Raw genomic sequence first — 24841 nt, 5'->3', positions numbered from 1 at the left:
TATATATTTTTACATGTGTTATACATGTGGTATTATTTTTTGATCCGTGACCGCAATACTATTGGCGGGAATCTGATCCCATACAAACTGTCCATAGTAAAGAAAAGACATAATTGTTTCATGAACTTTGTCACAAGACCATTATTTTTGAGTTTCTGCTATAATTTCACACTTAAAATTTTGCTTTGGTAATCTTCATGTACCATTGTCCTCTTTTGTGCAAAGAAATAAGTCTTCTGACAATTCTCTCATATATGTGGTTCCATTGTTGTCAGCATTAAGTATGAGAAAGATTCAATGGCCTAGATAACACTTTTAATTGTCGAGGAATTACTATTCAAATGTTTTGGTTCACCTTACTCACCTGTTGATCAAAAATGTTTGTCTTGCACCAGAAGAGTTTTATTCCTAAATTTTCAGTAAGGCTGTAATCAATTTTGCAACACATTTTATCACTTTGATAAGAAAATCTTCATTATAAACATTGATACGATTCTTTAAGCAGACTTGCTGAAACATTATCCCCTGGTTTCACAGACAAGGCTTAAGCTAGTCCCAGACTAAAATGCATGTTCATGTTTTTAAATGAAAGCCAGTGACATATCTTAAAATATGTTGGAGCCATTGATTTGTCTCAAGATGCACACCAGTAGTGTTTGTTTTTTAAGGCACATTTATAAAATTATCACTTAAATGCCCTAACTGAACTAAGGCTTAATCCTGGCTTGAGTCCTAAACCCTGTCTGTGAAACCAGGCCTTTATCTTCAAGGAAGCCTAAAATATTTTCTACATGAAGTGTAACTGCTTCATTTGTGAACTTTCAGACGTACTTTCAGTGTACTCATTCACACACACACACACACACACAAACTAATTCAAACAAGCAATGCAATTATAGTTTTGTACTCCAAATTGATACATTTAACATTTTGTGCTCATGATGATTAAAAACACAATTAAAATCTGACTTCATAATTCCTTGTTTTTTCCTTTATTTTCAATTTACATTAATTAAAATCGTAACAAAACCAGAACCAAAAAGAGAGAACAAACAAACAAAAAAAGACCAAGATCATAATAATATTAATTATAACAAAAATATACACACCCTCACACACACACACATCCTGCTCAGTGCTACGGTGATCCTTTGGGAGCAATAAAAGAGTCCCTCTGCTTTTTGATCATCCCGCATAGTTCCGTATCCTCTGAGCAGGCTGTGTGTGTTTAATGAGGCCAGTTAGGGAGTGGGATGGTCTGGGAATTCTGGGAAATACTGACTGATAGATCAATACTAATAGCACCTTCTGAAGATGGACTGAGCCGTGCCGGGGTGTCTTCCTGACGTTTCTCGAACCCCAGGCTGCTTTCGTTCACATCCAGATTTTAACTTCGTTTTTTCCTGTGTGAGGTAGCTTTTCTTGAAAAATGAAGATCATGCAAATAAACAAAAAATAGAAATGTTTTCCAAATTTATTTGATTTTTTTCTTTTTTGTTGTTATGTTAAGGGACCAACATTTCCTTGTTTGGGCAATCATGGGAAAAAAAATATTGATTTACACAAAAAAAAAAAAAAAAAAAAAAAGAAAGAAAGAAATGGAACTGCACTTTCCCCAAAATATTGTCGGTGTGTATAGGCACATGCTCACACACACAAACACATAATTGTGAAAATATATAGATCTGGCTGCTTCAGTACAGACTGAATCAAGATTTTTTTTTGTTATTATACACAGTAAATATAAACTTATTCCCTCCTCAGGTTTAACATTTCACAAAATCTTGCATAATGTGATGTTTTCTTCTGAGTCACAGTCAAGAGGCAGAAGGAGGGGGGAAGTGGGACTGGGTATGGCCTTCTTTCTTCTTTAGTGGGAGGGACTACTGTGGTATCCAGCCATGATGCTGTACAGCATCACCCACCCACACCCACCCACCCACCCACTGCAGGATGTGATGACATCAAGCCATGTTTCTGTCTTTCATTGAATCTCTTATTCTTCTGGTTGCGCTCACTTGTTCCGTCCCCCTCTTGGCTCCCGTCAGGAGGAGGCGCTGCACTGAGGACTTGTGGGGAAACATGGCTGGATTTCAGAGGGAGAGACTATTTGGGGCAATCCCATTTAGCGCTGGTTTTCCTGCACACTAAACGTGGACAGCACGACTTTTTTTGTTTTAGAGAAAAAAAACTTTCGTCAATTTTCAGAATTCTTTTCTTTTCTTCCATATTTCGTTATTTGGAGAGTGTATTGCATCCTCACAGTTATTGCTCGTCATTGGTATTTTTCCATGTCTTATCTCAATCCACATATGTTTTGTTTTTTTTACAAGAAGCAGACTGCACCAATGTCCACTCCAAACTCCTGATCTGCTCCTCCGATGTCTATTGGAGCAATGTCCACGATGGGCAGCCTGGATGTCTTCTGAGTTTTGTACTCAATCACAGTCTTGGCCCACTGACCTGTGTGCTTCTGTAAGACAGCAAAAAAGCCATATAAGTCAACATATATAACATATATATGAATAAATAAGTGTACATATATAACATATATATGAATAAATAAATAAATATTTGATTATTTTATTTGGGTTCAACAAGATCTTTTGTAAAAATGGTAGTAATATTGTAAAATTTTATAACAATGTAAAGTTTTTATTTAATTTAATTCTTTTTAACCATAGCCAGTATGCTTGAAAAGTATATTATATGGTGTGACTCACCTGACAGCCATCCTCAAGCACGCCATATGTAAAGCGGCTGTTGCCCTCTGCTCTGATCTCCACATCATTGGAGCCCTGCAGCAGAATGGCCTTCTTCAGGTTGCCTGTGGCTTGGTCCATGTAAGCAACGCTGTTCTTGCAGTGGTAGGTGATGGTCTGAGTGGCCTCAGTAGACAGCAGTCTCAGGAAGTTCAGCTGGATGCTGGTAGTACTAGGAGTCTGGCTGCTATCAGCATAGCTGAACTGTTAGAAAAGGGAAAAAAGTGTCTTTTACTTAAAAAATTGGTTGTTAATGTCACTGCATGAAAACGGTTCATTAAATGAAACACTAGAAAAATAGATTGTGAAACTGGAAGATGGGAGTATTTTAGCTCCTTGTCCCTGTTGATTTATAATTGGCCGATTTTCAGCACCATGGACCAACAGAAATTCAGAACTGTGAACAGCTCCCGAAACCAGCTGTGATCTCAACCACATGATGGGAATTTGCAAGGACCCAGACTGGCTATGGAACAACTGTTCATAATCAAATCCAAATGTCCTTTTGTGGTACTGTAAACCTTTTTTTAGACTTTTTTTAGGATTTCTTTTTAGGTTTTGTTTTGTTTGTTATCACTTCACTAAAATTTAAAGTGAACATCTCCAAAATAAAAGGATTATACTCACGTGGAATCCACCGTTCATGCTCTCTCCAAACCACACGTGCTTCTGTCCCTTGCCCTTATTGCTCCACCAGTTCTTGCGTGGGATTTTGGGAGTGCTGGGCTTCACACAGGTCTCTCCAGTCTCCATGTTACAGAAGACTTTGATGGCATCAGCACTGCTACCAAGGTTTGGATCAACCCAGTAGTCACCTGTGGATAGGGACCAAACATGTTCAAGTCAACTCACCTGTATTTATACAATACAGATTGTAAATAAAAAAGCTCTAAAAAGATAGAGTTATTATTCAATTCAGTCAGTTCAGTGTTGGTTTAGTTCAGTTAAATAACTGTGTAAAGTTCATCAATTATGAAACGAGTTCAATTCAGTATAAGCAGCTCTACAGAAGACAACAGTCTCGCTATTCAGCTCATTTCAGTTCAGGTTTTGCACTCATCCTATAATGTTAGTGTAGTCAAATCGATAATATTATTGAATATCAAGTGTCTTTTAAGTCCCAGCTAAAGGCGACAGAGCCAAGGAACCTAAACTCTATCAGGGGACAGAAATGGAGAAAAAACATGGGAGAAACCAGGCTCAGTCATGGGCCAGTTCTCCTCTGCTCAAATGAATGAAAGTGAGTATCATTCAAACAAGTGTGTTTGACTGTTTTGAGCTGGGGTGTCCAAACTAGGCCCTGGAAGGCCACTGTCCTGCAGAGTTTAACTCCAACGTACCTCAACACATCTGCTTGGAAGTTTCTAGTATGCCTAGTCAGACCTTGATTAGCTTGCTCAGGTGTGTTTAATTGAGCATGAAGCTGAACTCTGCAAGACAGTGGCCCTCAAGAAGCAGGATTGGACACCCCCGATTTTGAGCATTTGGAATCTCTTTCATGATGAATACGAACATTTTCCTAATGTAAGATTTTCTCTTAATCGTTTCTTACCGCTCTTCCATTCAGGGTGGCAGAGTTTCAGGTCTCGGCAGGAGCGTGCAGGGTTCTTGCGGGATCCATCGGGGCTGCGAATGTCCTCGATCTGGCTGTTGATTGACTTCAGTGTGGCATCCACCTCAACATCATGTTGTCTAAGAGAGCTGGAGGCCTCATCGGCACGCATGTAACGCAGAGGATCGGGTCCTTTCTCGGGCTGAGACAACCCAGCGAAGGCAGACATATCAATGCCAGGGCCAGGGGGACCAGGAGGACCAGGAGGTCCAGGGTTACCAGGTGGACCCTAAAGAGAGCGGATAGGAAGAAAAATGAATTAGACATATTATTTTCATATAAACAGACCTATTAACATGATGTCTGTGACTATTTCAGCTGTGCTCACAATTGGGCCAGACTCTCCAGAGCGTCCACGAGGTCCAGGTGGTCCAATGGGTCCAGGCTGACCATTAGAACCGTCCTTACCAGCTGGTCCAACAGGTCCTGCAGGTCCCTATTCCAAATAAGATGGGTTAAACAGACCATTAATAATCAATCTAAGCATTGAAGTTTCTAAATTGTGGTTCTCATCAAGTTATAGACAACAGAAGAGACACTCACCTTAGCGCCACTTGGTCCAGCAGGTCCAGCAGCACCCTGGTCTCCAGGAGCACCCTTAATTGAGGAGACACAACAGAGGTGTTAGCATATCTCATGTCTCTGCTTTACCATTTTAGCCTGTTTGTAAAAACTAAGACTTGTAAATGAGACTCACAGGAGGTCCTGGCAGACCCTGCAGACCGGTGAATCCTCTGTGTCCCTTCTGACCTCTTTCTCCAGCTTCTCCTGCCTCACCCTTATCACCACGAGGTCCTTGTGGTCCCTGATGCATAGAAATGGAAAAGGTCCATCAACATGAGAGCAACAAAGTGATGAATAAAAGCAACAGACACAACCTGATATGACTTAAATAAATCAATAATAAGTTTAACCTGAATAAAACTAGTTAATTTACATGAAGGACAATTTTTGCATTATAACTTAATGGAGTTCAGGTGTAAGAAACTGAACTCTTCTGGTTAATTTACTGTATTTTCTTCTTAGCTATATTGTAAGCATAATATATTTTGAAACTGGCCATTTTTGTGTATTTTTTACTTTCTGTTTTGTTCCACTAGCTTCATAAAAGATACTTACAACCATGCCTCTAGCTCCAGCCGGTCCAGGGGGGCCAGCAGGTCCTTGTGGGCCCTTTAGAAAGTAAGATGGTAAATACATAATAAATAAAAATACTTAATCTAATGTAAGTGTTAAACATTGCTAAAGCTCTTTAGCTCCGGGCTAATCCTCCTAATGATTTTTTTTGTGTTTTTTCCTCTGAATGCTAATGTCATGCATTCTTGTATCCAGAAGATATAATCTTTAAATAATCTTTATAGTGAGATTTCTTGTGTTTATGTACTCACATTCTCTCCTCTGTCTCCCTGTTTGCCAACTGGACCAACAGAACCAGGAGCACCAGGGGCACCAGGAGCTCCGGGAGCACCAATCGGGCCAGTGTTACCACGCTCACCCTGGAGAAGAACAAGCGAAACACACATACAAATCTTTCTGTGTATGGACAAACCACAATTTTTGTCCAAAATTTTAGACAGAGAAATTACTTAAAATGAATAAGAAATATTTAACATTTTACTAAATAATTGCATTTACTATATATTAAATGTTAAGTCATTCTAAAGTTACTGATTTTTTCAGTAAAATTAAATTGATGATATAATTTAGAAATGAAAAAAATAAAAGTTAACTAGAGGTCTTTTGGACACCAGTGTGTGTGATAAATAGTAATATATTGTTTACTTGTGTGGATTTTCTGGACTGCTTTGTGATTTACAAAGATCAGAGAGCAACAAAAAGATATCATATGTGTTTGTTTGTTTCCTCACCTTCACACCAGCAGCACCATCTCTACCAGGTGGACCATCAGATCCAGGATTACCCTGAAGTTAAACAGAATGGATGAGAGAGATCTGGTCTTGATATAATCGTATTATCTATATTAAAGGAATCTGTTCAGTAAAGCGTTCACTTCAGATCTACTTTTGAGTCAGATGAATCCAGTCTAGTTTTGTCTTGATTGGTTCTGATATTATCATGTTATGCATGAATGTTTTTTTTTTTACCTCACGTCCAGTCTCGCCAGCAGGTCCAGTCAATCCAGGAGGTCCAACAGGGCCAGGTGGTCCACGGTCACCAGAAGAACCAGGAGCTCCCTGTTTGCCAGGCTCACCCTGTGGTACAAATCATTAGTGTCAGATTAGGGACACTGCATCGGTATCTAATAATATCACCATCAGTACTTAATATTCAGTTTGAGAAAAAAAAATACATTTAGATATATCATGAGCTAAAATATGTACAGTAAGTGGCCTATTAAAAGAGGCCATTTGTAATATTAATACTTAATATTAACCACTTACTTGACCTGGTATACACTAAAGTCTATGGTAAAATTTAACTTGAATTTAAACAGTGATTGAATGAAGAATAAGAGATTTTCAAATGAAATTATGTTTCCGGTGGGTTTTCTTCAACTTACAGAGGGTCCTGGGAGTCCTGGGAAACCTCTTTCACCACGCTGACCAGGCAAACCAACAATACCACGCTGACCAGCAAGACCAGCAGGACCAGAAGGACCATCAGGACCCTACACAGGAAATAGAAGAAAGGTTAGGAATACAGTGAAGAAACAATGAACCTGTACTGAATACACCAGTCAAATGTGCCTTTGGTGCTAAAATGGGCATGAATCAATCAATCTGAGCCTTACAGGAGGACCATCCTCTCCAGGCTCTCCCTTCTCTCCAGGAGAACCAGGAGGTCCACGCAGTCCAGAATCTCCTGGTCTGCCTGGTGGACCAGCATCACCACGAACTCCCTTAGGACCATCCTTACCAGCAGCACCTGCAGGGCCAGCAGGACCAGGGTTACCCTGAGAAGAAAGGGAAAAATAAGTGAAAAAAGATTTAGATTAGGATATGTTTTGGATAATACAGTCTAGTCTATTAATTTAAACACATTATGGAGGAACCACAGAGAGATATCAGTGATATTGAGAGGTTTACATTGGGGCCAGGTGGTCCAACTCTTCCTGCAGCACCTGGGAAACCAGTGGCACCCTACAATAGAGGAATGTATTTTTGTTAAGAAAAATCAATGCAGTCTAATATCTTTACTATAAAAGTAACTAGAAAATATAAAAAAACCTATTTGAAAATGATTACTCGTGATTAATTGACTTATTTAGTAACTCACAGGGGCTCCTTGGGCTCCACGTGCTCCCTTAGGTCCTGTAACACCAGTTGGGCCCTGAAATCAAGCAGTGAACATTGATGAGCCAAATATATTCATTTCATCCAAGTAAAAACAGCACAAAGTTTATGCACTACGCTAAACTCTCAATTTATTTATGTACACAATCACAAAGATTTCAAAAAATATCATGTGGCAATAACCAAACTGCTTTCTAATAACAGCATCTTTCAACTGAAAATCAGTGTAAAACAGATTCAAAATAGCATTCAATGCTGAGGCAAAGACCCTTACCACTGGACCAGGTGCTCCGGATGGTCCTTGGGGTCCAGGGGATCCTGCATCACCTTTCTGTCCTGACTCACCCTGCTCTCCCTTAATTCCAGGCTGGCCATCAGCACCCTGAGGAGAGACAGAGATGAAAGGTTGTAATCAGTTTTGGCTTTCTCATGACTAAATGCTCTTAATTCCGGTTTAAATAATAAAGACACTCCCTAATCGATAATTTTTTACCTTCCACTGGGCTGTTTGAGAAAGTCAAATAAAAAAGTGAAATGAAAAAGTATATGAATAATCATTTTTACATTGTAGCAACAGAGAATTGTACATTTCGTACGTTGTAACTAAAGAGTATTGAGTTTTGTAGCAATTCAATGGAGTTTCCAATAGATGTAAAAATTAGGTGACATTAATTGATACATTATTTTTCTAATCATTTTATTTGTCTTTTATGATGCTCTTTACAAAGCCAAAATCTTAAGATATGTCCACCTTTTCATGTCAAGAATATTCCATTTTGAAATGAATGCATAAAACAATTTATAATGGTGCTAGTGGCTATACTTGTATTGTATTTGCATCTGTGTCTCACAGAATATCTCTTTTTATTCACAATATATTATTAATTGGTTGTTTTTTACTGCTTCTTTAAGTTGCTTTGATTGAAGTCATTTTTATTAATTAATTCACAATTGTAATGATCTTTTATGATAAATGACAGTCTATAATATTCTATCACAATTGTATCACTGTAGAAAAATTTAGGCATTTTGTAACTACTTACAGGGGGTCCAGCAAAGCCAGCAGGTCCAGGTGCACCAATCTCACCACGGTCGCCCTAACAGGATGACAAAAAAGATAATAAACAAGAAGAAAACCTTTAAACTGTACATCTGACAAAACCACAAACTCCATTTTGACTTCTTTTTGCTGTCTAGTTGTAATGTTAATAAATTACACTAATAACATAGAACAAAAATCGAACAAATGTTTTGCTTACAGGGGCACCACGAGCACCAGGAGCACCAATTGGGCCAATGGCTCCAGTTTCACCCTGTGAGAGAAGAAAAAGAATAGCGAATTAAACAATCTCCTCAAATAATTTCACCATAAAATCAATGGTGGAAGACCAAGGCAGGGATGAGACATTCACCTTTGCACCATTAGGACCAGAAGGACCAGGTGGACCAATTGGACCAGTCAAACCCTGACAAAAAGATGACAGAAACATCATTACTTATAATGAGCAAGAAAAATGCAAACAATTTCCTAACATTTGCTGTCTTTATAGCACTTACTCTTGCACCATCTTTGCCAGGAGCACCTTCAGGTCCTTTCTCTCCGCTGTCACCCTAGCAAATGAGACATTCAATAAGTCATTCAATCATTCAGTAGGCTATTCATAAGTAATATGACATTAGGTTGATTCAATCACAGAGAGGGGGGATTGTACCATTTCTAAATATACTTACTCTGTCACCTTTAGCTCCAGCAATTCCAACAGCTCCTCTCTCACCAGGCATGCCCTGCAGACCGGGAGGGCCCTGAGCTCCAGCAGCGCCAGCTGGTCCAATGGCACCCTGTTGGAAATCAAGCAGAGACATGAGTGGGAGTTTGAGAGATGGGTTGTGTTTAGAGTGTTGGGGTGGGGTCCAAAAGTTTGAGATCACATTGAAAATATTGGATTTTTTTTTTCTTTTTTTCATTGTAACTTGGATAATAATGATTTATAAAAAAAGTTATTATAAAAATGTTATTAAGTTAAATATAAGTTGTTTATAAAAATATATAAGTTATTGTAACTCCAGGCAGTTAATGTATATATAAAAATGATTTATATATTATATATGTGCATGTATATACAGTACTGGAGTAATAAAAGTATGGATTTAATATTTTTATTCAACAAGAATGCCTTCAATTGATTAAAGCTGACAGTAAAGTATTTTGCATTGTTACAAAAATAAATTAAAATAAACTGAACTTTTCATTAACTGCTGAACTTCATATGCATTAAGAATCCTGAAAAAAATGCATCACTGCTTTCACAAAAATATTTAGCAGCACAACTGTTTTCAACACTAATAATAACAATAAGAATGTTTCTAAAGCACTAATTCAGCATATTTGTAATATTGTAATGATATCTGTGACACTGAAGACTGGAGTAATGGCTGCTGAAAATGGCAGATTTGCCATCACAGGAATAAATTACATTTTAAAATATATATATTATAAAATATACTAAAATAGAAAATAGTTATTTTAAATTGTAAAAGTATTTCACTGTTTTGCTGTTTATTGTATTACTATTTTTGATTTAATAAATGCAGTCTTGGTGAGCATAAGAGACTATAAATGGTACTATAAGCATTAATTTGACTATGATTTTGAATAGTAGAGCACAATCTCAGTAAGACGGGATTTGGGTTTGACCTTGGGTCCATCAGTTCCGGGAGTTCCTGGAAGTCCCCTTGGTCCCTGGAGACCCTGAGGGCCAGCACCTCCTCTCTCACCAGGGAAACCACGTTCACCCTGAGAGAAGCACAGGCAAGAGTTATTTTTGTGCAAAATAATGATGCATTAGAACTGATTTCCATTGAGCACAAATTGGGAATCTTGTTAGTTAAGGATAGGAACTCACTCTTGGTCCAGTGGGACCGGCAGCACCACCCTCTCCAGGAACACCCTATAGAGAGGAAGAACAGGAAAGAAGTTCAGCACAGTCAGGATAGTTAAAATCACTAATAACAGTAAAAATAGAGAATAATAAAAAATATCTTAAGTGATCCTTACCTGGTCACCAGGTTTACCGGGCTCTCCGGGGGCTCCAGTAGGTCCTGGAAGACCCTGTGCAAAAATGTGAGTAAATCTTATAAAACCCTGGTAATTACACTTATTCACTTTCATTAACTTAAAAAGTGCAGTTTTAACACTCTTTCACAATTAATTGTGTAACTGTACCTGGAAGCCAGATGGACCAGGCTGACCTTGCTCTCCTCTCTCACCAACAGGACCCTTAAAACACATTGAAATCACAATTTATTAGGAAGTATTAGAGAGAACAGTAAATTGGATTTTAATATTATTGATTGATAGCAAAAATTTAGGTCATAAGGCATTGTGAGTAATGTGACAAAATACTAACAGCAGGGCCAGGTGGACCAGCAGCTCCAGTCTCTCCATCTTTACCAGGCAAACCCTAATGGAAGAAAAAACAAAGTGAGAAAGAATGAGAAAAATTGACTGTTAGATTTTCTTGGTGCTTGTCTGTGGGAAAACCCACACTGCTAGGTGTTGTGGGTGTTTTCCGAGGTGTTGCGCTATGGTTGCTGAGGTGTTCTGATTGGTTTTCAGTGCAATGCTGTGTGGTTGCTAGGCCAAAAGAGCACAACCCCAAGTATCTGTGATATTCTAGATATGGTTTGTGATCCTCCTTCAATGTAAATCTAAAGGATTTCCTATGCTGTAAGTCTGATTACTTACAAATGTGTAATAGTGATGTTTGCTGTAGCATGCTGATGCTTCAGAATAATTGTTTCTTATGAGTTACTGTATTTCATAGGAGATCTGGTGTCTTTTGACATAAAAGGCCAAGTAATCTGAATATGCATGTCTGTTGGAAGTTTGGAACATGACTTACTCTAAGACCAGGGCGTCCAACAAGTCCTTTCTCTCCAGTTTTTCCAGGTTCACCCTGTGTGAGAGAGATACAGTCACCTGAGGTACAACACACACGCTTCCCACCCACTTTAATGGACATGAATATAAACACTTATAGTTTATTTGCAGAAATACTCCAATGGTCTTACATTGGCTCCCTTAGGTCCAGGGAATCCCATCACTCCAGGCTGACCACGAGCTCCCAGAGGCCCAGGAGGACCAGGGCGTCCATCTTCACCAGGGGCACCCTACAACGAATAAAACTGGTTCAGCACTGAAGTTTGCCCTAAACTTTGTTAATATGCAGCAATTAGTATCTGAAAGTCGTTTATACCCAAAAGATATTTAGTCACTTTTACGGTAAAAGTTTGGGGTCTGTATGATTTGTTTATGTTTTCGAAAGACGTCTCTTATACTCAACATAAGAGATTAAAAAATATAGTAAAAAACAGTAATATTGTGAAATATTTTTACAATTTAAATAACTGCTTTATATTTTAATAAGTTTTAAAACTCAATTTATTTCTGTGACGGAAAAGCTGATTTCCATCAGGAATCATTTTATAAGCTGATTTGGTGCTCACGTAACATTTCTTCTGTTTATCAATGTTGAAAACAGCTGTGCTGCTTAATATTTTTGTGGACACTGTGATATGTTTTTTTCAGGATTCTGTTTTTTAAAAAATTATGTTAACTCTCAAGCTGTAGTGAATTAAAGAATGAAACAAAATATGTCCCTCTGGGATAAAAATATAAATTTCTTTCTATGAAAAAACAAATCGTACTGACCCCAAACATTTGAATGGTAGTGTACATCAGTTTGCAGACTGTAACCCTTTACTGTTAAAGTAACAATAAAAGTGCTGTATATTCTATAGATACTCACAGGTGCTCCAACTTTTCCTTGAGGTCCAGCATCACCAGGGCGTCCAGTCAGACCCTGTTAGTGGAGGGAACAGATGAATGGTGAAAAATGCAATGAGCCTTTAAAGCAACAAGCATAAAAGCTGAAACTTTAGATTTCAATGTATGTTGTGTACAGTTATGATGATCTAAATTGACCTGAATAATATATTTTCAGATAAATCCCAGAAATACCACAATGACTCACTCTGGCTCCAGGAAGACCAGGCTCGCCTGTGCGGCCAGGATCTCCAGTTGCTCCTTTTGGCCCGGTCACACCTGGAACACCACGATCACCAGGTGCACCCTATTATAGTACAGAACATTTGAGTACAGAAATCAGGAGGGAATACATGTGTTGAGTATTTGAGTAACCAACTATGAGTCACCAACCTTTGCTCCAGCTAGACCATCCTGACCAGGGAATCCACGGTTACCCGGAGCTCCCTAAGGAAGAACACATATGGACTTATTAGTGTGGTTCTTCTTCATTCTGTGAATCAGTGAAACTAATTCGGATATGATACACACTCTCTCTCCAGGGGGTCCGAGAGGTCCGGCAGAACCAGGCTCTCCTCTTGGTCCTCTCTTTCCTTCCTCTCCAGATGGCCCAGGGGCACCCTGAGGTCCTACAACACCCTGTACAATTAGAAGAAAAATATGCCTGATTAGTTTGCTACAATATTTCATATGATTGTTATGGTCAACAGCCTTTGGATACAATAGAAAGCACAGCTGATGATAAGTATGATGTTGGTTACTTACACGCTCTCCCTTGGGTCCAGCCTCGCCTTTAAATCCTGGGATACCAGGGTCTCCCTGTATAAATACAATAGTGTTTTCAATTAGTACAATGGCAAACCTCGAATGGCAGAATAATCAGTAACCTGTGCTATCATCTACATGAAATAACTAAAAGATGTCTGGGAAACATTGAGAGCTTTTTTGGTTCAGAATATGATTACGTACAGATTGTCCTTTAGGTCCAAGAGGTCCAGTAGCTCCCTGAGGTCCTGGCGGGCCACGGGGTCCTGGGAAACCAGGGGCACCAGCAATGCCAGAAGCACCCTGCAAAGGGGAAATAAATCAGTACTTGTTTACAATAGATTCAATGCAACAGTGTGACCAAAGTGTTAAAGTTGGCATGAAATGAAAATAATTTATCTATCTTCAAATACATATTATAGATCTTATTGTGAACAATTAATCAGTGCATATCTTTCTTTTCTTTTTTTTAATGTTTTGACCTTGTAAAGTTTAATCAGAAATCTTTCTGGTGACTTCTCTAATCATTTAGTATGCTTAAACCCACCCCTGCAAGCTCATGTTCATCTGCATCCATTTTTTGAGTTCCCACATCTCAAATCCAATCAACAATCAATGCATAGAACTAAGTTCCCACCCTAAATGTTTTCTTTTTTGATAATCTTTTACACTCAGATGTACATCACAATATGGAAGAATAAATCTGTTGCTACTTCCATTTCATTGTGGCTAAAACTAAAAAATGTATGTTATTTCTCTTAACAGAAAAATGAGTGAAAGAAAATTAAAAGATTATGTGGATATACTCACAGCAGATCCTTTGGCTCCAGGAATACCATCAGTACCAGGGTTACCCTGCAGAATGTAAACATTTAATATTTAAAACTCACTGTAACCATTGTAAATCAAAATATTGTATATATATTTTATACATTGACAAAGAAAATCAAATATATGGCTTGTAATATTATCTGTAAGTTTACTCACAGATGCACCAGCAGGTCCAGGTGATCCAGGTGTTCCAGCCTCTCCACGGGGTCCTTGTGCACCCTCAGGTCCACGAGCTCCGGTGGGACCAGCTTCACCCTGCAGGAGTGAAGATCACATCTCATTTTCAAGGCTAATGGTATTCTTTATACTTAAAATGTTTAAATTTGAGAATGGGAAAGAATTCACAAAGTACTGTAGATGAGAGGTATTTTACCTTAGAACCAGGGGATCCAGGGAAACCTGGAGCTCCAGCAGGACCAACAGGACCCTGAAGACAGAGACATCAACAAATGATCAAAGAGGGATGCTTATTTCTTGTGCACCCTATACAAATCCCTTTAATGTTACTCTGAGATTTGTAAGTGAATGATGCACACTTTCTGATTTTTTAAGTAAAAAATGTAAAATAATTTTTAATAAATATTGTGTGAAATAATTTGCTATCAAGTTTAATTAATATATATCAACAATTTTCCACCTGGATATCTCTATGTATCCCAAATGGGTTAACCATTAGTTAGCATTAGCCATAGCGTTATAATGAATAACCTTCAAAACAGAACAGGAACAATGATTTTCTAGTATGTGAGAAAGGAAGTAAGGAAATGCACTTACGGGAGGACCAGCAGGACCAGGCAGACCATCATTACCACGGGCACCCTATGGACAGACATAAGTAGAATCATTATAGTTTGAAGCCACCATCAGCTACAGAAATTGTGATCATATCACAGGACCCATCTGAGTGTTCACTTACAGCAGCACCAGTTGCACCGGGACGACCTCTCTCACCGGGCAGACCACGTGGACCCTGATAGACAAAAAAGAAAATGGGATGGAGTTAGATGCACTATTTCAGTGTCAGAAAACTACATGTATTGAATCATTAGGCCATTTCTGACATTAGGTACTCACCATTGGTCCAGGAGCACCACTCTCACCATTAGAACCAGCCTCACCCTGTAGGAAAAAAGAGAGGAGACTGATTAGACCTTGCAGTTGCATAATTTCCTCAGAACTGAATAAAATGAATTAGCCTATTTAGCATCTGTGCGGGTAACTATGTTCCTCAATATGTTTCTCATAGGGAATTTTTATAGTTTAAAATATCTTTATACATAAAATAAATTCAATTATATCTGATGTCTTCAATTACTAACATTTTAATTATTTTGATGCAATGCACTTATTATGTTTTTGACATTGTACTTATATTATTATAATTGGATGCATGGAATGACATCTGCAATTCATTTCAAATTAATAACAGCTATAATTACACTGTTGATCTTTCCCTTTTAACCCACCATTAAACCTACCCATACCACTAAACATGTCCCTAGCCTTACCTGTATCCCACCTTAATAGCAGCAAGTGTTTTACAATGCATCAACATGTAATAAAACGTGCCTTATTTAATAATGTTTATACTGTTCCAAAGCAGATTTGTAAACAATAATGCCTTACAACTACATAAATTTGATAAATATCTGATTTGATAAATAGTTCTGATGCCCTGTGAAACATGTGTGCAGTTTAATCTTACATGCTGTTTGTCAGATATGATCATAGACAGTGTGTTATGTGACTTTTACACAGCTTATGTCACAGTTGGGTGTTTTGTCTAAAAACTGACTGTTTTTTTATGTTGCTTTACCTTAGCACCTGCAGCACCAGCCTCTCCTTTAGCTCCATCAATACCTGGGTGTCCCTACAAACACATTTAAAGATGTTAGATGCATACACAAATACATGTACAGAGAAACCAATGACTCCAGTCTCCACTGAAACTCACTCTGTGTCCTTTGATTCCAGGAAGGCCAGGAGTTCCGGGGAATCCACGGGCTCCCTGTCAAACGAAAAAGAATCATATTCAGTGATTATGTTGCATTTTTGTAAAAATTTTATTATATTACATTATATGACCATTATAAGAAAAAGTGACCAAAACTGTTGCATGCTGGTTGTTTACCTGAGGCCCTGGGGGTCCACGGTCACCAGGCTTACCAGGTTTGCCAGCCTCACCCTGGAAGAAGAGCGGGCAGAGACATAGTAGTTAGTATCTTTCAAGCCTTCCTAATTTTAATAGGTTAAATATCAAGCTAATGGCAAAAACTACTCACATCACTTCCAGATTTTCCAGGGGGGCCTGGTGGGCCACGGGGTCCAAGGGCACCCTAAAATAAAACAATCATTAAAAGTTGATTAAACTGTATTGTGTCATAGTAAATACAATGTACCATCACTCTCTGTAAAACCATGTCATTGTCAATGTGCATATGAATGTGTCATCTGTGTGGGCCATGTAATATGTATGTGGGCATATAAATGTCATATATGTAGGCTTATTCTTGAAACCGGCAAGATCTGGGACACTCACAGCAGGGCCGGGTTCACCAGTCTCTCCAGGGTTGCCTTGGAAACCTTGTGGGCCCTGGAATGGAAACAAATGACAGTGTGTGGTTAGGAGTTGGCATTGGTGGGTGCTAACATGTTACTCATATCTCTCTCATCAATAGTGGCTTCTGTTGAGAATATAATCCATAATAATACATTGGTAATATGAAATAATTATATGAATATGTGCATGTACTTACAGGTGCTCCAGGCGGACCGGGAGGACCACGGGGACCCATTGGACCCTGTAGAAACAGATAGAGTTAAATGCAGCATGGCCACTTTGACCCAGATAAACAAAAACAGCATGGCAGTGTTGTATTTTCCAGTTATTTATATATTATGTTTCAAAGCTAGTTGAAGTCTAATAAGATGAATTATTTGTTTAGTTGTAGTAATTAGTAGTAATTATTTATTTTTAGTAACCACATTTGTTGTTCATATGTTAAAAGCTTTGAATCCATGAAGCACTGTAGCTTCCTGAGAACAGGTGGCATTTGAAAATGCTATTGTGACTAAATTTCAGTAGGACACACTAGTGATCAGAAGTCAAGAAACTCTGAAATATTGTTCAGTATGCTTCAGAGTTGATCATTTATTTAAATAAAAGCTTTAGGCAATGGATTAATTTGGCTTACAGATCTCAAAGTACAATAACTATAAATAATAGCAGCACCTTAATGCTTATCTCAATCCTAAACATTGAAACTTCAGGTAAGTTTTATTTATTTGTGCCTGTTGTTTTTGCATTATTTTCTTACTCTTTTTTTGTATTTGTATGTTAAAAATGCAGCTTGTGTCATTCCAGACCATTCCACAAGGGGGCAGTTTATGAATTATAGAACTATATCCTATAATAACTGAATATTTGACTTATTTTGACAGATTGTTGAAATTCCATATTAGCGAAATCGGGCACTTTAAAATATTGACTTGACGTGAGATTTATTCCAAATGGGTGGTGTGTTAAAACAGGTGTGATGTAACATATAACATTCCCTTTTAATACTTATTTAATACATATGTATGTTTTCTGTGTGGTTTTTTACTCACCATTGGTCCCTGCATCACACCCATCTGAGCACCTCCTGCCTTCTCATCAAAACCTCCAGCCATCTGAGCAGCAAAGTTCTGCACAGAAAAACACATTTACAGTAACCCTGCAAGTGTCAGATACAAATTTAGGGAGTAGATTAAAGGAGAGAAGAGACATACTCCTCCAAGTCCACTAGGTCCTGGTGGTCCAGGGGGTCCTGGGTTTCCAGGTGTACCAGGCTCGCCATCTCTCCCTCTTGGGCCGGGACTTCCCTGAGAGCAGAAGAAAAAAAAGAAAGAAAATCAAAAATCAAGAAAATAAAGGAGAATGAACAGATTAACTAAAGCCTTTTCACATGACAGCTTCCTGCAGAGTGTGTCCACTGCCCCCTTAATGTACCCGGATAACTACTAATAAGGTCTGACATCACTTTACCTAACAAGTCTGAGAAAAAAAATAATAGTTTGAAAAGGGAAAATGCCTTACCTTCTCACCCTTAGATCCTCTCTCGCCACGTGGTCCTTGCTCTCCTGGGGGTCCCTGAAATCAAAGAAAGAAAAAAAATCATTTATATAGTCTCTTAAGTGAACTCAAAAACCTGCAAAAACAGTAGGCAAATAAACGTTCAGGAGAGCCACCTAGTGGAGAATCGCGTTAGAAAATATTCAGAAATATACTACCAAAGTGTTTATAAATCATCTCACCATTGGGCCAGCAGGTCCTCTTGGTCCTACCACCTACAGAAACAAACAAATAAATTGTATTTAGCAACTTATAATTTGGTAAAATCATTCTAAAACAAAGTTGTTTACTAGTGAAAAAACTTACATCTGCAATATCACCTGGTTCACCTTTCTGTCCCTGTGGACAGTAAGTAATAACTTATTTAAGATCTAAACCTTAAGACTATAGGCATTTATTAAATAATGTCATTGATAAGTGAATAAGTCAAGACCTCACCTTGGCACCAACTGACTCTGTTGAATCAGGCCACAGGATAAAGGGAAGATAAAGATTGACAGTTAGACACCGAATGAAGTAGTTTTCATGTATTCTATCAATAAGCAAGTATTTCAAATAATAATGTATTAATAAAATAATAATGTTGCAAAATAACTGGAGTCATAACATCTGAATCATTAATTCATAACAACACTGCAAGCTGATTATAAAAAAATAGAGGTCACCAAAGGGTCAGGAAAACTGTCTGTGAATGAAGTAACCAACTGATTCTAATGAGGACGGTAAACCAGTCAGACACTCGGTGCTGCTGTAAGAACTAATGAACAGCTATTCCCTGCTGAAACTACATAGCTGAAAATACCAACTCAACGGCACCCCACTAGGCTGCGTACCAAAACAGCATCATTCCCTTCCCAGTCTGCTTCGGTTTAATTGTTAAAAGCAGAATATGAGGGTGCAAGCTGAGGATTAAAACATGATGCATTATGCTTTAGTTGAATATTAGAGGCATTATTAATATATATGCTGCCAAGCAAATTAAATGAAAGAAATTAAAATAAAATATTTAGAGAAAACTCATTCTGTATCAGTCCCATGAGCTGAGACAGAATATATTAAAATGTTTAGGAAAAACATTTTTTGATAACTATGTTCATCTTGTTATTGTGTGTATCTGAACAAAAAACTTCTTCTTTTTTTTAAAATGAACATAATCAGCTGTCAAGGTTGACTGAACATGAAAGTGCATGAAAAAAGTTGAAAGAACACTTCTAAATTTTTCGTTAATTAGGTTGTTTGAAAGAGGTCATGCCATGACCTCTCATTCAAAGGCTCTTGTTTTTCAGCTTTCAGTTTTTCAACAGTCTATGGCAAAGGTGAGTCCACTTTCAAAAACAAATTTCCATCTTCTTTTCCCTTATTTTTCATATCCATCTATTTTAACTACTTTTGTCACACATTGAAAACATATAATATAATATAATACCTATAATTTAACCTAAAGAAAGTCAAATCATCCTCTAGTATCATGAGACTCAAGAATAAAAATGTTAGCTTAAAGCTTATTTATGAGCACTATACAATTGTAAATTTCCTTTTTTTTAGTATTGACCTAATATCTTGTCTAAAAATCATACATTCCACAGCAAACTGGTGGCAGGTTTGAGTTATTTTCTGTAAAAAAAAAAAAAAAAAAAAATACTATCAAAGTAAAATGTAAAGTGGGCACATTTTAGCCATAGACTGCTATAACCATCTATAACTGAAAAACATATAATTTGCACTACTTAATGCAAACGTAAAACTTAAAAGTGTTGCTTTCTTCCCCTTTAAATGTTGCTTTGAGTTCTGAACACAATCACATGACCAACTTTTACAGTCTAGTGGTATGTGAGACTGTTGCCATATTTACAGAACTCAGAGCAGACAGTGAGTGGGACAGGTATGATAAGCAAAAAAAAAGTGTATAAGCAGAGAGCGGACCGATAGGCTCGTCGGTTTCAGCTGGGCAGATGGGACAGCACTCTCCAAGTGGAATGATGGGATTGTCACAGTCTGTCACATCCTCACAGATGACCTCGTCACACAGCACTGCCCCAGTGTCGCACACGCAGACGCGGCACGGTTCTGGCTTCCATACAGCACGGTCCGCATACTGCTTGCCATCTTGGATGCAGCTGCCTAAATCTTCCTCTGCAGCCACCAGAAGGGGGCGACAGAAAGGAGTGTATGGGGGTAAGAGACAGGTGAGCAACACATACTCCAGTATATGAAAATAAATAAACCTCTTCCAGAAAAAGCAAGCTATAAGGGTCTCCTAATAATTATAATTTAGAAATATACATTCGTGTCCACCATCTGTTTACATTATGATTATACATTCACCACAACACGGACTAGTAATATTTGCAGGGTGCAAATATCTGACACCCCGGTGTAAAATGTGGGCTCCTGTAGTCTGCGTATTTGTAACTGAACCCCAAATCTACTAAACTAGCCATGAATGGGGCTTTCTCAAACACAGACAGGGCTGCATTGACAGCCTGGTGCCTTATGCAAACACACCGATCTCAAAAGCTCCATCTGGATCTAATGGTCTCACTTACCACCAGGGCAAACACACCCTCATGGGTCACAAAGGACAGCCCTCTCACACACACAGAACCCCTTGATGTGTTTGCTTTTCAAATATCCATATGAAAGTGTAATTTGACTTTAACTCCCAGCCCTAGTGTACATGAATGAGGCACTTATAGCCATTTAATTCTGAACTGTAAATATGGAAAATCCACTTTTCTTGGACGCAAATAACTCCGGCCTAAACAAGCGCTCTGTGTAATTAACATTTCCTTGTTCACAGTGAGAACATAAGGATATCATCATCTAATCGCTTCAAAGTTTACCAAATATCACAGATCACAAACTTTCTCATTCCAAGATGCTTGTGTCCCTTTGAGGTTGCCAGTGTGATGTTTTGGTCTTTCAAGCAACATTCCTGAAACCCCCTCCCTATCCACCCACCAAACCTAGTTCCCCAAATCTCCTTCTAATCAACGCAAAATCCCCTGAACTAAATCCAAAATTTTTTTGCTTTCCAAACACTTTGCACGTGTACTAATGGTGCACCGTTTGAACCCCTGTAGGAACCTTTGCTCCTAATCTTGAGTGAAACAGCACTCACACTGCCACTAGTGGATATTAATGGCCTCTACATGGAGATTAGTCCTAATAATGCTTAAATGGTTACACATAACCCTCTTTTCTACACTGTAAATATATATACACACTTAAAGCATCATTTAGGGTTCCTCATTTTGACAAACTGGCAGAGGCTCCTCTGTGAACAAAGAATGTCAATATTTCCTGCGCACTTTATATACATATTGAAGATTAGCTAAAGACTCTCCAGGGCACAGACATAAACATTTGAGGAAAACGAGTTTGTTTAGTTTATCTTAGATTTTTTTTTTCCCTAGCATTACAGTTTTAGGAAGTTTAAAAACTAAGAAATCTAATTATTCGGTGACCTTTAGGGAGTTTGCTTTGTTTGTTTTTTGTTTTTTTTGTTTTGTTTAGTTTTTTTTTTGAGAGGGACATACTTATTTACTGTACCATAATAATACAGATCCTATCCAGCAGAAAGTTATCGAGCAGCGTAGGCAACTGTTGCTATAGTAACCTCCTCAAGTGAATGTTAGTACTTCTGGAGCGTCTGTTTAGCGCACTGATGAACTTGCCTCCTAACTTTTGTGATTGCTGAAACGTTGTTTAAAAGCGTTCGTAAAGCTCATACATACTTAAAAGCAAAACCAATACATTCATACATACTTTACCTGTTTTGTTCTTTAACTTCAAACTTAGAAAACTAACAAAAACAAGAGTTTCAGTGCGTTAACCTGTCGCGCAACATCAGCATCTGTCATTCTGTCTACACTGCGCGTGGCTGACGCGCGAAAACCAAGATCAATGAAGTTGAGACCGATACAGACTAGACAGCTTCACTAAACATAATGAAAGCGTTTTTTTTTTTTTTTGCAGTGTAGACTGCGTTCAAACTTTGAATATATGCAGACTTGGACTTAAAATACAATCATACTGTATATACTTCAGGTCTTATATATTTTAAAAAAGAGCAAAGGCATCCCACAGACCAGAGATGAAACGCTCAAACTGATCCATTCCAAACTTTCCTCTCATGTCACCATGGCAACACCGTGCAATTGTTTTTTTAGCAGAATACTTTAAATTTCAATATGAAAAACTCCAACTTACGGTCATCTTCTTGTTGACATCTTACAAGGGATAGCAAAACGCATTGCGTTGCTACAAGTAGCAGGAGAGTCCGTGAATCCACTAATCTGAACATGTCTAAAGATTAGACATGCAGGTCCTCAGGGGTGAAAGTCGCCGAAGAACCGGCGCAGCGGCAGCAGCTCTGTGCTCGCGGGGAGTGTGGAAGTGGATGTGGATGTGTTTGGGAGGATCCAACGCCAGGCACACACAGACAGAACCCACCGCGCCAGTCAGAGCTCCGCGGTTTTATGTTCACTGGTGCATTTATGAATCTTAGTTTATCCCAAAAAGTGAGTCCAACCCCGACCCCCATGAGCGCTGAAATACGAGCCATATCAGCCCCCCAGCCCACCCCACCCCATTGAGAAAGAAGAGGAAAAAAACTCCGCCACTCCTCTGTCTCAAGAACAATTCCATCCAAACCATCACCCCCTCCCCTCGTTGCCCTTTCCTGGCAAGTGGTGGCTGGGCTTTCTCTCTGTGCTTTTGTATTAAAGTGCATCAGAATGGCCTTTGCTCAGAAAAGAGACTTGGAGAACCAAAATACATTCATTGTTTCAAAGATTTTGACCCACCAGACTGCACATGACCATTGAAAACCCAAGATAATGTTATGTATCGAAAACTGAGTATGGGTGCTCATATAGATGATGCATCAGATATATGGAGTTTGGATTTTCAATAACAGGCCTAGGCCTACTTCCAACTTGGAGGAGATTATTAATGCTACAAAAAGATGGCATTATGAACATAATGATTATGGATTTTCCCACAAATTACTTTGAATCACTGTTTTGAAACATCGTAAAACATTATCTCATTTTCACCAAATTCACAATTCTAAGTTAAACTTGTATCAACTTTATCAAACCTAAACTAAGCTTACATTATTTTCAATGACTGAAATAAAGCTGAAAATATATATAAAACGAAAATGAAAATTAGAAATGTTGCCATGGCAAATAACTGAATTAAATAAGTTTGATAAGTAAATAAAAAAAAAAAATGTGTTGAAATACTAAAATGACAAAAACTAAAACAGTAAAAAATTAAAGCTAAATAGAAATACCAACAAATATGTCAAAAGCACATAACTGAAATTGAAATGAAAATTGTAAATCTAAAATTAAAAGATAATTTAAAATATAAATAAATAATATTATAGTATATAAACGATACTAAAATTCATATATACAATTTTAGTTTACATCTGTTGAAGAAAAACTGATCTTTTGAACACTGTAAGGTGGCTTGCTTTTAAATTAGGACTTATTTTGTTCCAACGCAGATGTATTTTTATTGTGTCTTCCCCAGTTTAGTTCCTTTATGTAACTGTTCCCCAATTCAATCACAATAAAACATCTACCATATCATCTATCCCACTGTGGGAACAGAGGAGGAGAGAAAAATTGTAATGCTTGAGGGATTAAAAGATCAAACTGCAAAAAGCGAGAGAAAGAGAGAAGCATGAAGGAGTAAAAAAAGAAATAAGGATACTGGAATCTCGGCCTCTGTGTGAGACATCCTGTGTATGTAGATGAGTGTGTATACAGTGTGCACATATGAAAATCAGCGTGTGTGTTTGTGGTCGTGTGCGCACATGAATGCATGTCTATTAGTTTTATGAAGGGATATGTGTATGTGTGTGTACTCATCGGTGCGACTGTGCACACACCCTGTTCGATGTGTGTGTGTCCGAAATGAGCCCTGACTGTGTGCTCTGTAAGACACACACACAATGCGGCTCTGTGTGCAGACCTGAGGAATGTGAGAGAGCACCGGGCAGTGGGGGAGAAGAGAGCCGCGGGTGTGGATGGAGGGAGGGTGCGGAAAGGTAGAGGGATGAGGAGAGGAGAAGAGCGGCGGCAGGAACACGGCGAGGCTCCAGGGGTGTGTAGGGTGGCTGGGTTGCTGTGGATCAGATGATGAGGGGAATGACGATTAGTAGGAGATCCCGTGTCGGCAGCAAAACACTGACCGTGATTGGCATCGGGCGTCAGAAGGCCGATCCGTGCCCGAAGATTAAGCACCCGCCAGGCTTTTCTTCCAAATGTGAAGCTTTTCGTCCATTCTTTGAAAGCTAGAAGGGAATGAAGCAGAATTAAGTGAATAAAATCAACTACATGGCATAAAGACCCTGAAACATTCACTTTACAAAATGTTCTGAACTATGTGCCAAGATAAGATGCCTAATGGCCTCACATGAGTGAACATTTGTGTCACTTGAGACTAAACCTTAATTACAATGCCGAGCAAAGTATTCGCACAACAGTTAATTAATATGAAAACATTTTCTGTGATTTTTTTTTTTACCTTTAAGGCACATTCACACCAAGGATGATAACTATAATGGTAATATGGTTGAGAATCCATCTTGCTTTAAAGAGCTCAAGCATTATCGTGCTTTGATGTGGACGCCAATATAGTTTTCATTATAGATACCTT

At 38.4% G+C, this 24841-nt stretch overlaps 1 protein-coding gene across 1 annotated transcript; it reads right to left on the bottom strand.

Annotated features, from left to right (window-relative positions):
* Positions 1–1955: 1955 nt before the first annotated feature.
* On the bottom strand, positions 1956–22469 carry col2a1a (collagen, type II, alpha 1a). Its single transcript, XM_067394721.1, has 54 exons — positions 22376–22469; positions 20087–20296; positions 18602–18618; positions 18470–18502; positions 18346–18378; positions 18128–18181; positions 17821–17913; positions 17659–17736; positions 16806–16850; positions 16589–16642; positions 16332–16385; positions 16181–16234; positions 16004–16057; positions 15866–15919; positions 15124–15168; positions 14966–15019; positions 14824–14868; positions 14423–14476; positions 14206–14304; positions 14029–14073; positions 13423–13521; positions 13219–13272; positions 12985–13092; positions 12847–12900; positions 12662–12760; positions 12437–12490; positions 11700–11798; positions 11531–11584; positions 11036–11089; positions 10852–10905; positions 10684–10737; positions 10532–10576; positions 10324–10422; positions 9360–9467; positions 9186–9239; positions 9041–9094; positions 8888–8941; positions 8672–8725; positions 7903–8010; positions 7612–7665; positions 7422–7475; positions 7127–7288; positions 6896–7003; positions 6480–6587; positions 6243–6296; positions 5763–5870; positions 5494–5547; positions 5072–5179; positions 4918–4971; positions 4703–4810; positions 4315–4603; positions 3390–3577; positions 2724–2966; positions 1956–2473 (listed from the first exon to the last, which is right to left on the bottom strand). The coding sequence occupies exons 1-54, from the start codon at positions 22467–22469 to the stop codon at positions 2327–2329; spliced, it is 4467 nt and encodes a 1488-aa protein (XP_067250822.1). The 3' UTR covers positions 1956–2326.
* Positions 22470–24841: the final 2372 nt, after the last annotated feature.

The sequence above is a fragment of the Chanodichthys erythropterus genome, chromosome 9, assembly GCF_024489055.1.
Source record: "Chanodichthys erythropterus isolate Z2021 chromosome 9, ASM2448905v1, whole genome shotgun sequence".
Taxonomy (NCBI): Eukaryota; Metazoa; Chordata; class Actinopteri; order Cypriniformes; family Xenocyprididae; genus Chanodichthys; species Chanodichthys erythropterus.
The sequence above is the reverse complement of the archived record's forward strand: the minus strand, read 5'-3'. Positions and strand labels throughout refer to the sequence as shown.

Excerpts from the sequence above, each read along its gene's own strand:
- col2a1a (XM_067394721.1), bottom strand. The coding sequence starts at position 22,469 with ATGTTCAGATTAGTGGATTCACGGACTCTCCTGCTACTTGTAGCAACG. Across the intron at positions 17,737-17,820 it reads GACCTAGTGGACTTGGAGGA|AACTTTGCTGCTCAGATGGC; the intron begins GTATGTCTCTTC and ends TTTTCTGTGCAG. Across the intron at positions 6,588-6,895 it reads CAGGACTCCCAGGACCCTCT|GGTGAGCCTGGCAAACAGGG; the intron begins GTAAGTTGAAGA and ends TTTGTACCACAG.